Below are 16,252 nucleotides of genomic sequence, written 5' to 3' on the forward strand. Positions count from 1 at the left end.
GGAATTAACGTTTCAGGCTTGGCTTTGAAGGTTTCTTGCTTCGGCCAGGTAATGTCTTGTCTTTGGCTGCTTTATCACGGTCGTCCTAGAAGCTGAGCATACGTGCAGGTCGAGTTCTCCTCTTGTTGACGTCTGCCTGAGCATTATATATGAAGAGGTCGACAAAGAGAAATTGTAAAAATAAAGGTGAGTGCTCATAAAAGTCGGGACATTCGGACGAGGACTATCGTGCTTATCGGCGTCGACATCTGCGTGTTATCAGAGCCATTACGAAATCTTGCACTTGCAGGAGGCATGCATAGCATACAGCAGCTACGCCTAAGCACCAAAGGACAATACTGCTAGAGAGGCAGGAGCCTTCCAGGACGCCGATCTGATTCTGCATTTTATCAGGCGTTGCTATATGGCGGTATTGACTTTGGTCAAAATAGCACTACCTCTAGTGCCTTGAGGATGTAGAATACACGGGAGCGGACCAAAGATCTCCCTCCCCAAAGCCCTACTACCTTTACGCCGTCCGTCGTAATCTCTAAAGGGCAATACATCTCTATGATTTTCCAGCAGCGCCATTGCCATCTAATCCAGCAACTGTCTCTTCCCACATGGTATAATATCGTTTCATCTCCTTCTCACAGTTTCGCTCTTTAGCCTCAGCACAGCCTTTGAAGTTGATAATGAGATCTCCTGGTTGCCATTTGCTATCATGTCGTCGCGGAGGTGCGTCAGTCATCAACTCATTCTCAGACTGCTTGCTATCGTAATCGTAGCTGTTGAGCAGCCTTTGGTCGACCACGGCCAGTTTTGCCAATAATGTTGGATGCCACTGTATGATATGCTCGAGGGCATGATTTTCCGCTTTTTGGAAGGCGTATGCTCGGTAGAGAGGGTCGAACCAGGCATCCAGAAAGTACTGTGCCCAGCTGTCCTTCGGTCGACCGGTAGGAACAGGAATGGCTTCTGTGTTTCGGAGGATGAAGGACGTATGTGCTACGTTGTCCATATCTTGGGTCAGGATCAGATAGACTTGTGAGGGCTTCAGGTGGGAAAATGTATGGATAACGCTATCTGGAGGTACCACAGGAATGTCCTTGAGCATCAGGCTGGTCAGGTTGGAAAAGACATGGTCGTACAGAGATAAAGAAGGATTCATGATGAAGGCATATGGGCTGAGCGACCATACGTAGTCGATGTCCGGGTTCTTCGTGAGTGCATGGCGCAGGGCAGGTATGAGCGACCACGATGAGGGCGAAGGTTGAGTTAGGTGAGCATAGGTGGACTCGTTCGTGTAGAAGGTTGTGTATCCTGATTAGATCGTCAGTGCCTTCCTTTTCACAATTGTGACGTCCCCTACCGTGTCTGGCTGCGTAGTCGTCTCTGTTCTTCCTGATCATTGACATGTACTCATTACTCATGCTAGATTCATCTAGCACCGTCACAATTGCGACCGTTGAATCCTCGCTGATCGGGCCATGCTTCGTCGACACGTCACCAGACGAGAAGAAGCTGAGAAGCAGATAGAGTGTGAGTACACCTAAGACTAGATATGCGATGTATTGTATCTGTCTCCTTCGTTGCTCCAAAGAATTTCTGGCTGACACACGAGCGTAAGGAGGAGGGAAGGATGATTTTCGAGGAGGGAGAGCGAAGTGCATTACGATGATGGTACATCTATCATCCTTGGAACTTCAAGACTTTCGTCTCGGAAAGGTGTGCAGTGCCCAAATCGCAGTCGAACACGGAATACTTGAGTGTCACGTTGGCGCATGTGCTCTTTCGAGATCTTGCATCGCGGCTTCCCTGTCGATCTCCCGCGAGAGGGTCCACTTTACACGGTTAGGGCTTAAGTTCTGTCTGCTGGGTAGAGCAAGTCTTGAGCCTCGTCAGCTCCGAGCCTTTAGAAATACTTTGTTCATACTATAAAGCCATTGTTTGCGATGCGCTGGAGGGATATCATTGACTGCAGCCCAGCGAGGGAAACAAGAGTCAAACTATTGGAGTACCACTCCTCGAATGTCAACTCCTTCCCCATCTGCTAAAAGATACCGGGCAACATGGTGTACCTCTTCCTCTTGTACTTGTCGCCAAACTCCTTCCGATATCTGCTTTCCTTCTTCTTCGCCCATGCCATCATCTGACCAACTGAAATGACTATGAAAACCAGCACGGATAGGCTGAAATTGCTGACGATCAGTACACCCAACCAAGAAATAGTTTCTGTCATGTAGTTCGGACATGTTACCAAGTCAAACAGCCAACCTTCCGGGATTGCTCGCTCGTTGCTCCCAGGGCTTCGCAGGTTCATTAGGGTCAAGTGTGCCTGAAGATTGCCCAGCTCGCCGAGGGCGTACAGTGCCAGACCAGCAAACATCAGTAGATTCTTAGGCTCTTTGGCAGTCGGAGCATTGGGCGAATAGATCCAGGCTGCGATATTGAGACCAGCCAGGATCCAGTAGTGGAAGCTGTTCTTGAAGACATTTCTGAAAGGCATGGTAGAGGCCGAGAACCTGTGCACAAACATTGTCTCCAGCTCCCTCTTGACGAAGTGGCCTACTACAAGTAGTAGAGTGAGGGCTTGTAGGTGTGAGCCTTCAGGAGGAGCGTTGGAATAGATGTATGGCCGTAGAGCATAGATGATCGGGTGAATGAAGACAGGGCCAGCGTATTCAATGATGAACACCGTCCGCCAGCTGATCTGAGGACCGAGGTCCTTCACGTATATCGTACTCTGATCTCTCACGCCAGTTGCGTGAACGCTAGTATCTTTTACATTGTTGATGACCGATCCGTCACTGCCCTTCGTGATTCGAAGCTGGTGGATTGAGTATTTTGTTCTTTTGGCAAGCTCGCCGTACAGCTCAGACGCGCTGGCACTTGTATCTATCGTCAGGGTATCTGGTAACGACTTGATGGGCTTGCCTGGAGACAGGAATGTTAGCCTTCCATGGTAGAGATGAGATTTCCAACTCACCTCTCGGCCGGACCTGCAATTCAATGCTTTTGCTAGCCATGCTTGTGCAAGCTGTGCGCGTCCTGTAGAGTCAAACCTGCTAGCAGTTGCGGAGAGGCTATAGTCGATTAGCCAAGGGATTCGAGTAGGAGAAAATATTTACAGGCGAGCGATGGACGAAGGAGCAGTCACGGCGGGAGAGGACAAGCACAGAATAATTAAATCATAAATGGCTTCAAGTTCCTTGCATGCAGTGGAGATTTGTGGTCGATTGCCCACACAACTTCGAGGGACCTACAAGACTTCTGGTCTACGAGGCGGCATGATGTGCTGCTGCAGTAACACGTGGCTCACAATATCTGCTTAGGTAGGTACATGTCGAGGATATGTAGGATGAAGATGGTGGACGTCCTTCACGCACTGAAATGCCGAAGCGAACCCATTGGGCACGTCGTACAAACGCTTTACTCTCCCTCTGCTCGATGACCTTGTGTGCTAGGGACAGATATTGAAACGAAACGAGCGTACGATAATTCATGATCGCATTCCACAAGAACTGACTAACATACAAGTTGAATGTTCGTAGAATTGGCATGCTGGTGGGCGAGCTCGCGCCGTTCAAGTTGAAGTTGGGCTCGTTGACTCCAAGTTGTGCCTCTCGCTGAAGTCTGAAGAAACCGCACCAATGACGCAAGTTGAATTTATTCCGCTGCATGAGGCATCTGCGCGTTTGTGCCTGCATAGCAATCTGTACCGCGCCTAACTGCTGCGTTGCCATCTCGATCCATCACTTTGAATTCTTCAAACCGCCCTCTCTTTCTGTTCATATCACCCCTTCAAGCTGTTACCCGAGACCAGTGACACAATTACAGACTAGCGATCCTCGACCGGCAAAGTTGACTCTGCACAAGTCAACTGTTCTATCGAGTTCGATCAAACACGACCAGATCTTCAACCCTCCACCCACCTAGCCTGACGGATCCATTGCCTCTAGGCTTGACCGATTGTCTGCTACACAAACCAGGTCTCTTTCTTTCAGATGATCTTGCGCCTCTAATCGACCAGCAAGACACTTGGAAGACTCGGAAAACCACGACTGCTGGACGAGCCTTTCGGTTAATTAGCGAGCATTTCTTCAAAGGCTATCATCGTCAGTTTACTCCTCTCATGCGGTCCCTAGTGGACATCGCATTACTTTCGTGAGGATGGGGAAGGTTCAGAAGAAGGCAAATGACAAGCACAAGCTATCATTGGTAAGCTGCATACAACAACGAAGTACGAATGTCTCTAACATGTCTCCAGTCGCCTGCCTTGTCAGAATTTATCGCGAAGACCACTTCTCTTCCATTGGCACAGTTACCCCGCCACCTCAAGACCTTCCCATCACGATGGCCCTTTCCTCGAGGCGACCTTTACAACTGGATTGAAACCTTAGATCGCTTCGACGAAGTCCTCCAGAAATTCAACAAGACATACGGCTTGGACGATGGTCCTCAGACAAAGCCATTCGGAACCACTGTTCTGGACGAGGGCGATGAAGGTGCCGATGCTGCCTTGTTGCAAGAGGTTGGCTTCGGAGCAGATGGAGACATCCAGCTCATACAGTCCATCCTTGCTTTCTCGAGGTTACTCTTGGAGAAGTGTGGTAACCGAACACTGTATAATAGCTCAGAGAGATTGAATGACCTACTCAACACCACTTCGCTTCCTCTTCTGCAGGAAACCTTGCGCCTGACCTTGGTCCTTGCCCAGAGATTTGCAGATCGTGGTCCCCAGGCTCCTGGCCATGCTCATTTCTACCAATATGATATCTCCAAGCTACAAAAGCTTGCTAGTCCTATTCCACGAACCGCTTCTCGAAAAGCGCCTCAGTCACCTGTCAAGACTCCAAAACTCAAGGATAAGGCTTCCCAGCCAAAGCTCCGACGTGCTCCAACCACAGCCGATCCCAATGACTTCCGCGCGCTAGCTAGACAATCTCAAAGCATGACGACCCTCGAGAATTCCACAACCGATGGAGGTTCATCGGAGCTGGACTGGACCGCTTCGGCAGCTGTGCGAGTTGTTTGGTCAAGCCAAGCTTCTGTCTCAGCTTCGCGCCCAACCGCTTCGCGTACGACCACAATTGAGACTCCATCTTCACCAACACCTCTGCGCCGACAACAATCTGCAGGCGCAGCCGCTGCTACTCCAAGCGTTGAGATCGCTGCCAGCCATGGGTCATCAGCAGATCAATCTGGCGTTCAGCAAATCGAGCTTGGACCAAGCGACCTTGCTACAACGACGATCGAGGCTGTCTTGCAGAACGCGCCTGAATCGATGCCTGCTACCACCCGTTACGAGCTTCTGCACAAGCTAAGAATATCATACGGTCTGGTGACTTCACCAGCAACGCGGAACATGCTCCTAGAAATACGACTTGCTGCGTTAGGGGTTGTTGCTCAGGTCTTTAACGAGGAGGAACTCACATCGAAATACTTTGACGGGGACAGTAGTGCTTCGGCCAGACAGCGACTGGTCCAGCAGCTCGTCGATCTCCTTCGTGACCCGACCAAGAGCCAGAATGTCGCGTCCCTGTATGTACAGAGTCTTGCCATGGAGGCGTTGGCTGTCTTGTCTCGTTTCCGACAAATGTCATCGGAAATCAATTCAGCGCTTTCGCCAAACTCTAGTCATGGTTTGCTAATACAGTTGGTAAACCGAGGACTTGCCGATATCGCTCAGGACGGGGACGCTACGGACAACGATTCTGGCGACGATTGGCGACACGCAGTTTTCATGATGTGGACCATCTTCATGAGCCAGTCTGGTCCTCATAACACCCGGTCGACGGAACAGTATGTGCACAAGAACCTCATTTCTGCATACGCATCCGGCCTGCAAGTCGTCACAGGCAAGTCACTTCGCGTACACTACTATATCCTCAAGTTTTTGGAGAGTCTGTTCCATCACTTCAAGGACGGCCTCCAGATACTCAATTCGAATGGCGCGTTTGGCATAGCTTGCGACACTACCCACAGACTCAGCAAGCAGTCTCTAGAGCTTCATGGAACAGGGCAAGGCTTTCCAGAAGAATGGAGGACTCCAGGAGTTGATTTCAAGATACCATACCAGCAGCAGTTCGTTCTTCGGGAGCTACTTAGCTTGGTCAAAGACATTTCCAAGCATCAAGGAAATCATGCTGATCGAGCGCTTCGTGGCTTCGTCGACTCGTCAAATCTCCTGCAAGCATTCCGTCTTATCTTGTCGCACATGGACGAGTTCGGAGCTCACACCTGGAGCGAAGTTGTGACAGCCGTGTGCGGCTTCCTCAACAATGAGCCAACAAGTTATACCGTGGTTTCTGAGGCAGGGATCGTTGCGACGCTCCTTGATACTGTTCAACCACAGTCACCTTCGAGCACTGACAGTGATGAACGTCCACTGAAAACAGTCTCTGCAGTCCCATCCAAGCTTTCCTTGAAGCTACCTCCCATAGCTGATGCTATAACGAACATCGCGACTGCCTTTGGGGCCATCTGCTTAACGGAGGCTGGCCATGCACACTTCGTCAAATCAAACGTGATCGAGAAGTTTTTCGAGCTCTTTGAAAGCCCAGAACACGTCAAAGCGATCAGAGACACCAACACACAGATACAGCTTGGGTCAACTTTCGATGAACTAGTTCGACACCACCCTGGGCTGAAGAATATTGTCCTTAGCTCTCTCATTACCATGCTCGCGAGGGTGCGTTACATCTGCACATCGACATTGAGGCAAAACGGAGCTGGTCCCAAGATCTGGGTTGAGAGTCCTTCAGGCTCAACCGTTGAAGGCGGCGTTGAAGCATTGATGGTAGACTTATTGCCATCTCGAGAAAGAGGCGTGGCCGACATCGCCCCAATTGAGCTTCCGAACAAGGATACGCTCGAATTCGAAACGTCAATTGCAATGCCCGAAGACTCGGTTGCCCTTGCTGCTAGCGATGAAGATGCACATGAGCTGAATGCTCTAGATTATGCCCGGCCTGTGGCTGGATTTCTTTCTACCTTCCTCGAAAACCATTTTCTTTGCAAGGAGTTCATCAATGCAGGTGCATTAGACTTGGTGCTCGACTTCGTCAGCCTGCCAACTATCCCTGTTGTCGAGGACTCTTTCTCTGATGGCGCGTTCATGCAGGACTTGACCTCTGCTGTCCGCACGTTATGCGAGGACAAGCCATTCTTGGTGCTTCCCGTTCTGATCGACCGCGCAAGACATATCTGCTCAAGCAGTCTGGCAGAGTTCACTGATCACCAGCCTGATAACGTCCAATGCTACTTTGGTCACTATCTTCAATCGGAGAACAAAACATCCACTATGGAAGTGGACCGTCCGCAAGCACCGAGCAGCGTTCACGGCACCAAATTGGTCAAAGCACTGATGAATGTTTACAGCATCACTAGAGTGTTAGCGGAATTGTTCACAGCACCTACTTATCATGCTCGTGGTGCTCACAGCAACATCATAGCCCAGCTCAACATCTCCGACATCTTGTCGGAACTGATCACTTTGTACGGCAGACTGTCTGCCGCGTGTTGCCGTGAAGAAATATCGTTGCTAGCTTCAATGTCCAAAACCTGGCTCGATGAGACCCGCCCTGGCAACTATTCTACAGGAGATTCAGATGTTGATGTGATTCTGGATGTGTCTAATGGCAACATCACAAAATTAGCCAGCAACGACGAGCAGAATCAGGGCGACTCGGAGGAGAGCGTCGAGGAAGTGCAAGACACAGCTGCATTCCGTAATCTCAAGACCCTGAGATACCTCTTGACGGAGACTCCAGCGGCCATCTCAACTCTTTTCTCACGTGTTGGCTCTAGCTTTGGCGGCAAGAGGAAAGCAGAGACTATCGTCAGACAGAAAGCTGCGATGGTTTCAGAAGCCTTAGCTGGGGCACTGACGACACAACTGAATCCACCTTTCATGTCAAAACCGTTCTTAACCCGGGGTGACGGCAACATCAGAGACTGGCGATTCAAGTACTTAACCGTTGCTTTGTCGAGGGTCCGTGACAGTCTTTGGGAGGATAACAATGGCGTATCTCCTAGCAACCATATCCGCCAATCGTTCGTCGTTGACTGCTTCAGACGAGCGGACGGTATGCAGATACTGACGAACATTGGTGCCAAATTCTTCGAGGAGCTCAAGAAGTGTCAGGTCGATGGTCCGGTATTCGCCGCCAACGCAGGTCTCAAGATCTGCTTAGACTTGTTTGATCAGCTTACCAACAACGAACTTATCCAGTCCCAGCAAACAACTTACATGAAGTACACCGAGCTGGACAAGCCTTTTTACTTCAATCCCAACCAGCTGCTGCTCGAGCTGCGAATGGAGTCTATGCATCTGACTCGCAACATTTGGGACAGCGAGTACGCTGAGCAGGCTTCGGATGAGGTGGTCAGGAAGCTGGCATCTATTCTGAAGCATACCTTGAAAGGAGAGAACGAAGATGGAGCCCTCGCTCGCGCAGAGGACTACCCCAAGCTGAAGGCGCACGGCAAACGCAAGTTCGACCTGGACAAATCCAGAGTCACCACCTTGACAGACAAAGGCTTCGACCAGGCCCTTGCTGAAGAAGCCTTGTACCGCTGCAACGTCATACACCCTAGTCAGGTGCAGTCTGCGGAGCTATATTGCAGAACTGTGCGCGACAACAATCGAAGACGCCGTCTGCCCATCCCAGAAGACGACGTCAGGTACAAAGGCGATGCGCCATCCTCCCAGGTTACGAGTCCTCCGTCAGCTATGGAGATCGTGACCGGCCCAACCGCTACAATCTTCGAGGATAGTAGCCAGGACGGAGATGTTGCCGACGCCCTTGATATTGTCGGTAACAACGTACCGGCGGAGACCCCGAATACGAGTGGTCCGGTCGACGCATCTCGAACTCAAAGCCCAAGGACTCAACCGACATCTTCGTCTGCAATGAACATTAGTAATATTCTGAATGACCCGCAGCCACCGACGCCCACTCTACCGGCAGCTCCCTGCTATACACGACAGACTATTGATGCCGAAAGAGAATCAATCCGCGATCAGCTCGCTGAGCGTTGTAATAACATTCTAAGCAGTCACGCCACACTCATCTTCGACCTTAACGACCTGCTTAGTGCCGGCGCGGTCAAGCTGAATGATGAGATGGCACGAAGCTGGTGGGAGGCTGCCACTAATCTCCTTGTCATGTCTCTATTGTCTCAAAATGTCGATGCGCAGATGGACGAAGCTCGTGGGAAGAAGATTGCCGCAGCCGCTCATCTTCTTGGCCTTCTCTGTAGCAACGACACTTTCAAGCCTAGCATGTTGAAGGTGTTACAGACATCCATTGACGGCATAATCGATTTCCTGCAAGTTCCTGTTCAGAAGCCAGTGGGCGAGGAATCATATCCATGGATTGCACCCACCCTCTTGATACTTGAAAAGATGTTGGCCTTGGATGCAGAGCCGGATGAGGTCACGTTTAACGTCCCAAACGATCTTGACTCCTACACGGAGCCTAAGCTTACGCACAACACTGTGGTCGAACACCCCTCAAAGGTTCATCTTTTCGAACGTCTCATGGAAATTATGCCCAAGGTGGGCAAAGACCATAGCATGGCTTTGTCGGTCATTCGGACATTGGTTATCCTTACTCGAGATCGGAAGCTGGCAGTGCTTCAAGGTGAGAGGAGAAACCTACAGAAGCTTTTTCTTATGGTGAAGCAGCTTGGTGGAGGTGTCAATGCACGGCTTGAAGGTACATTCATGACAATTTTACGTCATGTTATTGAGGACGACGTCGCAGTTCAGCAAATCATGGAAGCGGAAATCGTACACTACTTCCGCAACCGAAGTACGGGACGACCGCTCGATCTGACCAACTACCTGCGTGAGCTCAGCTATCTCGCACTTCGCTCACCAGCATTGTTCGTTCAAGCCAGCAACGCGAAGCTCAAATTGAACTCATGGAGTCCCGGGCAATCGAGTGCTAATTCAATTCTAGCTCTGCGCGAGCAAGAACCAGAGAATCAGATGGTCCCGGAGTCAGACGCAAACGTCCAGGATAGTGCGAACGGTGGGCCGGCTGTCAGCGTCGAAAATGATTCTACAGCGAAGAATGAAGATGCAAAGTCCACAGAGACCAAGATCCCAGTGGTCGAGCATCCTGATGGCATTATCCACTTCTTACTGTCTGAAATGCTCTCTTACAGAGACGTTGAAGATAGTGAGTCAAACACATCGACCGATGCTACCGACGGGCAGAGCGACCGACCTGGAGAGGCAACGCTAGCCACGGAGACCAATGGAGATGAATCCAAGGATGCAACAGAGAAGGCAGAGAAACCTCGATTCAAGGCGGACGAGCATCCTATCTTTATCTACCGATGCTTCTTGATGCACTGTCTTACAGAGCTGCTCTATTCCTACAACCAGACCAAGATCGAATTCATTAGCTTTTCGAGGAAGGCAGATCCCCTAGCTGCCACTCCTTCTAAAGCCAGGGCTGGGGTGCTCAACTATCTATTGAGCGGCCTGGTTTCGTCTGGTTATGTCGACAAGGACGAATCTGTCACCTGTCGAAAGCGCCTCGCGACGTCAGAGTGGTCTACGAGGGCTATTGTGGCTCTGTGCACCAAGACAGGTGAGAAAGACCTCGGTAGCTCTGCTACGTCACGCTATTCTTCAGCCCAGCGACAGGTCGAGGACAACGACAACGAATCTGAGCTGACTTACGTGCGTCGATTTGTCCTTGAGCATGCCATTAAAGCTTTCAAGGACACATTCTCATCGTCAGAGCCTCTTCAAGCCCGATATGGTCGATTGCTCTGCTTGGCTGACCTGTTTCACAAACTGATCTCCAAGCCCCAAGGTCCAGAAGGATCAGTCTATTCGAACAACACCTCATACAAGCGTATTGCACGCATGATGCTTGAGAAGAATCTCATTGCCGTGCTTACCTCGGCCATTAGTGATATTGAGCTATCATTTCCTAGTGCGAAGAGAGTTGTCAAGTTCATACTTCGGCCTCTGAAAGAGCTGACAGCGACGGCGACGGATCTGAACCTCAATTCACCAGATGAATTTCCACAAATTGTTGACCAGACTCGGGCGGCCGCGGAAAGCATATCTTCTGCCTCCTCCGAGGTGTCTGATGAACTGGTCGATGAACGCGAGGAAACGCCCGACCTTTACAGAAACTCCGCATTAGGTATGCTTGATCCAGCTCGACAAGATGAGTCCGATAGTGACAACGACGATGAAGACGAGGAAATGGACTACGACGAGTACGACGAGGAAATGGATTACGACGATGATATGGCCGCACCCGTCAATGACGGAGAAGTCGTCAGTGATGAGGAGCTTGAAGATGCTATGGAGGGTGCCGGTCCAATGGAAGGCATGCCAGGCGATGTGCCGATGGATATTGAATTTGTTGTTGACCACCATCATCACCACCATCATGACCCTGACGACGATGAGTCAGAAAGCAGTGATGATGACGACGAGGACGAAGACAGTGATGAAGATGATGACGAAGCCGAAGACATTGAAATTGAGATGGAGGACGATGATGAAGGCGGAGTCGGGCAGGACCGTTCGGATGGTGCTGGTAACGACGACGGGGACGACGGCTGGGAGGATGAAGATGAAGAGGATGTGGACGAAGAAGACGATGGTGAAGAGATTGACTTCGAGGAAGACGATCTACCGATTCCAGGCGGCGACCCGAGTACCTCCCACCTCGACAACCTCCTACGAGTGATAGGCCACCCTGAGGACATGCCGCCAGAAGCTGGTGTCGTGCTTCAATCTAACCGTCCTGAGGACCTGGATGAGGACGATGATGAGGACGAAGACGGGGAGGACCTCGATGAGAACGATGGCATGGACTACGACCAACCATTTGACATGATGCTTGATGGACCTGATTACGATGAGAATGAAGAATGGGGTTGGGAAGAGCCACCACCACCGGTTTTCCGTCGATCTCGGCATTCAAGAGCAACCGGAGGTATGCCGCCATTCTTCTCTCGAAGGCTCATCGCGAACGACCCTCAACATGAGATGATGCACCAAATGATGGGTACACGAAATTACCGACGGGCTCCATCTGGCCGGAATGCAGCTGAAGATGGGACAAACCCGTTACTGCAACGTCCAGATAATACGGAAGGTAATGGCCAGACCTATACACCAGGCGCGTTTGCTCCCTTCGGTATGGCAGGCGCTGGGGGTCCAGGCCAAGGTCTGCCACTTATGTTTACGGGAGGACCCGGCGGGCCTTCGATTGCTCTTCCAATGCCAGGTGGTCCACGAGGCTTCGGCGGTCACGGCGCCATCCTCGATGCTATAGTCGGCGCGTTGCAGCGAGGTGATCCGCAGATGCTGCATGATGGTCGGCTGCAGTTAAATGTGACTGCACCTGTGGGCGACATTCAAGAGCTTCTCCGAGGACCATCGTCCATGCCATCGTTCATGAATCGACAGCCAAGGGAAGATCCCCAGCGCAGTGCACAGTTCATTCCGATGCTCACCATCTCTAGATGGCAAGAAGAGGCGCGACTCTTATTTGGCAAGAACCTTGTTACCAAGTCTCATCCGATCCAAGTTTGGGTCTATGCTTCCCTTGTCCCTGCTGCTCAGCATGAGACAAAGGAACGCGAGAAAGAGAGGAAGCGACTTGAGGAGGAGCGTAAGGAAGCGGAACGCAAGGCGGAGGAGGAGCGCTTAAACAAGGCAGAAGAAGAACGTGTTGCGAAGGAACAAGCGGAGGCCGAAGAACGAGCCCGCGCTGAAGCCGAAGCAGCCGCTGCCGAAGAGCACGCAGGAGCCGAACCTCAACCTCAACCGGGCGACGCGATGGAGGGTGTGCAGTCTAGCGAGGAGACAGAGGAACCTGCTGAAGAACTGCAAGCCCGGAGGTATACCACAATTCGTGGTCGACAGCTCGACATCACTGGTTTGGACATTGATGTTGAATATCTCGAGGCTTTGCCGGAAGATCTGCGGGAAGAAGTCATCACTGCTCAATACCAAAACCGACGAGAACAAGCCCAAGAGCAAGGTAATGATGACAGTGCGATTGACCAAGAATTCCTCAACGCACTTCCAGAAGACATTCGAGAAGAAATTCGAGCACAAGAAGCCGCAGCCCAGCGACGTCGTGAGCGTGACCGAGCCCGCCGAGAAGCGCAGGCAAGCGCACCGACTGGTCAAGCAATACAACCTGGTGATATGGATGTTGACGATTTTCTGGCCACCCTCGATCCAGCCTTCCGACGTGCTATTCTGGCAGAGCAACCTGAAGGCATTCTTAGTGGGCTGAGCGCGCAGCACGCTGCTGAGGGCCGATCACAGGCACGAAATACGTTCTTCCAACACCGAATGCCGACGCAACGAGAGCTAGAAAACGGCAGAGGCCGTCGAGGCCTTGCGCAACGCCATCCTAAGCGCCAACAGATTGTCCAATTGGTTGACAAAGCTGGGGTCGCAACTCTACTCCGTCTGATGTTTCTTCAACAGCAAGGCTCTTTGAAAGGCAATCTATTGAGCATACTGAGCCAAGTCTGTGGCAACCGACAGACGAGATACGAAGTCGTCAGCTTACTGCTCGTCATTCTCAAAGATGGCTCGACGGATGTGACTGCTATTGAGCGCAGCCTTGCCAGCCTGTCGCTGAGAGCAAAGGCTAGCGGCGCGCCGAAGACACCACAACCTCTTAAGCGTACCCTATCAATGCAACCGTATGCTGGCCTCAGCGACGATATCACACCTATGCTTGTTGTTCAACAATGCTTGAACACACTGAGTCACATTTGCAAGCACAATGCGCACGTGAAGAGTCTGTTCTTACGAGAAGTCGACGTTACCTCGACAAACAAGGCCAAGACGAAAGGCAAAGGCAAGAGCAAGGATGCCAAACAGACCACGCATCCTGTAAATGACCTGATTAGCCTGCTTGATCGACGACTTATCATGGACAACTCGAGTTGCTTGTACTCACTCGCATCTCTACTTGCCACAGTAACTTCTCCTCTCGCAAGCCTCATGAAACAAGAGAAGGAAAGAGAAGCAGCCGAAAAGAAGCAAGAAGAAGCCACAAAGGCCAAAGTTGAGGGCATTGAGAAGCAAGATCCTAGTGACGTCAAGGACACCAGGTCTGATGTTACCATGGAAGATGCGACAGCCGGCCTTGAACCCGAATCCAGCGGGCAGAAATCTGATGAGTCGGAGGCCACAAAAGAAAAGGATGAGGCAGAGAACGTTGAGCCTGCTGAGTCAGAGAAGAAGAAGCAGCCTTTCGAGCCACCCAGTGTTACTGACCACAACTTGAAGCTCATCACGAACATTTTCGTTGCTCCCGAGTGTTCACACGAGACTTTCCGCCACACTTTGGAGACACTCCAAAGCCTTTCTCACATCCCGGATACTAGTCAAAAGTTTGGCCAAGAGCTCACGAAACATGTGCACTCTCTGTCGCAAGCCATCTGCGTCGAGCTCGATGACCTGCTTCCTGCCATCCAAGACGCGCAGTCTAGCACTGACGTTCAAGGCGCTGCCGCTTCCAAATTCTCGGCAAGTACATCGGATCAAGTCAAGCTCTTGAGGGTACTACAAGCATTAGATTATCTTTCTGCTCCCAAAAACGCGGATGAGTCGTCCGACGCCAAAACACCTAGCATCCTGACTCTATCATATGAAAGCCTCGGCCTCAGCAAATTGTGGTCCAAGCTCAGCGATTGCCTCGATGCTGTTGAGGAGAAGGGAGATACCATCAGCTTCGCGACCATCTTGTTGCCCTTGATTGAGTCACTCATGGTTGTCTGCAAGCATACGACGCTCAAAGACGCTCCAGTCGCAGTGAAGGAGGGTACCGTGCAGAGCCCCACCACTGCCACAGACACGAGCGAGCTCGAAGACTTGTTCTTCAAGTTCACTTCTGATCATCGGAAAATCCTCAACGACATCATTCGACAGACTCCGAAACTAATGCAAGGGCAGTTCTCAATTCTGGTCAAGAATAGCAAAGTGTTGGACTTCGATAATAAACGCAGCTACTTCAACAAGCAAATTCACTCGAGGCATCACGCACAACGACACCCTCAGCCACCTCTGCAGCTCAATGTGCGCAGAGACCAGGTCTTCATTGACTCATACAAAGCACTCTACTTCAAGAATGCGGAGGAGATGAAGTATGGCAAGCTCAACATCCGCTTCAATGGCGAGGAAGGAGTTGATGCTGGTGGTGTCACTCGAGAATGGTTCCAGGTCCTTGCTCGAGGCATGTTTGATCCCAACTACGCCTTGTTCCAGCCTGTCGCATCAGATAAGACAACTTTCCATCCCAGTCCTCTGAGTCGAGTCAACGACGAGCATCTGCTGTACTTCAAGTTCGTTGGACGAATTATCGGCAAAGCTTTACATGAAGGCCGTGTCCTGGATTGCCATTTCAGCAGAGCAGTCTACAAGCGTATACTTGGCAAGAAACCCAACCTCAAAGATCTGGAAAGCAGCGATGTCGACTACTACAAGTCTTTGGTCTGGATCCTGGAGAATGACATTACTGATGTGCTCGACGAGGAGTTTGTTGTCATCGAGGACGAGTTTGGTGAAGAAAAGATCATCGACTTGATTCCAGATGGTAGGAATATCTCAGTTACCGAAGAGAACAAGAAGGAGTACGTCCAAGCGCTGGTCGAGTACCGACTTACCGAGTCAGTCAAGGAGCAGCTTGACAGTTTCCTTGGCGGCTTCCACGACATCATTCCAGCCGAGCTCATTTCTATCTTCAACGAGCAGGAATTAGAACTGCTCATCTCTGGTCTACCCGAGATTGATGTTGACGATTGGAAAGCCAACACAGAATACCACAACTACAACCCAAGCAGTCAGCAAATTGTCTGGTATTGGCGAATCGTTAAAGCAATGACAAATGAAGAGCGAGCCAAACTCCTCCAATTCATCACTGGTACTAGCAAGGTACCACTCAATGGCTTCAAGGAGCTCGAGGGTGTCTCCGGTCTGACGAAGTGCAACATCCACAAGGATCCTTCGACCAACAGATTGCCAACTAGTCATACCTGCTTCAACCAGCTTGACCTTCCGGCTTACGAGAGTTTCGAGGTTATGAAGCAGAACATCAACACTGCTATCAGCCTTGGAGCTGATTACTTCGGCTTTGCATAGTTGCTACGACTTCATGTACAACATTGTGTGGGTGTGACGAAATACGCCGATAATATGCATAGCCAGGCGTTTAGGATAGGACGGCAATGGAGGAAGTGTGATCAGAAGAGCGAAGAA

The 16,252-nt window shown here is 50.9% G+C and overlaps 3 protein-coding genes across 3 annotated transcripts; 1 reads left to right on the top strand and 2 right to left on the bottom strand.

Annotated features, from left to right (window-relative positions):
• Positions 1 to 547: 547 nt before the first annotated feature.
• MNN11 (putative alpha-1,6-mannosyltransferase mnn11) lies at positions 548 to 1,652 on the bottom strand (the record flags this gene model as incomplete). Its single annotated transcript, XM_064871880.1, has 2 exons — positions 548 to 1,302; positions 1,352 to 1,652. The coding sequence occupies 2 exons, from the start codon at positions 1,650 to 1,652 to the stop codon at positions 548 to 550; spliced, it is 1,056 nt and encodes a 351-aa protein (XP_064732260.1).
• A 380-nt stretch (positions 1,653 to 2,032) lies between these two features.
• Positions 2,033 to 3,271, bottom strand: TSC13 (3-oxo-5a-steroid 4- dehydrogenase; the record flags this gene model as incomplete). The annotated part of the gene is made up of 3 exons (XM_064871881.1): positions 2,033 to 2,916; positions 2,969 to 3,000; positions 3,246 to 3,271. The coding sequence occupies 3 exons, from the start codon at positions 3,269 to 3,271 to the stop codon at positions 2,033 to 2,035; spliced, it is 942 nt and encodes a 313-aa protein (XP_064732261.1).
• Positions 3,272 to 4,152: 881 nt separating this feature from the next.
• TOM1 (E3 ubiquitin-protein ligase tom1) lies at positions 4,153 to 16,135 on the top strand (the record flags this gene model as incomplete). The annotated part of the gene is made up of 2 exons (XM_064871882.1): positions 4,153 to 4,200; positions 4,250 to 16,135. 2 exons carry the CDS (start codon positions 4,153 to 4,155, stop codon positions 16,133 to 16,135), a joined length of 11,934 nt encoding a protein of 3,977 aa, XP_064732262.1.
• Positions 16,136 to 16,252: the final 117 nt, after the last annotated feature.

The sequence above is a fragment of the Knufia obscura genome (genome assembly GCF_036327395.1).
Source record: "Knufia obscura strain CCFEE 5817 isolate CBS 148926 chromosome Unknown scaffold_3, whole genome shotgun sequence".
Classification (NCBI taxonomy): domain Eukaryota; kingdom Fungi; phylum Ascomycota; class Eurotiomycetes; order Chaetothyriales; family Trichomeriaceae; genus Knufia; species Knufia obscura.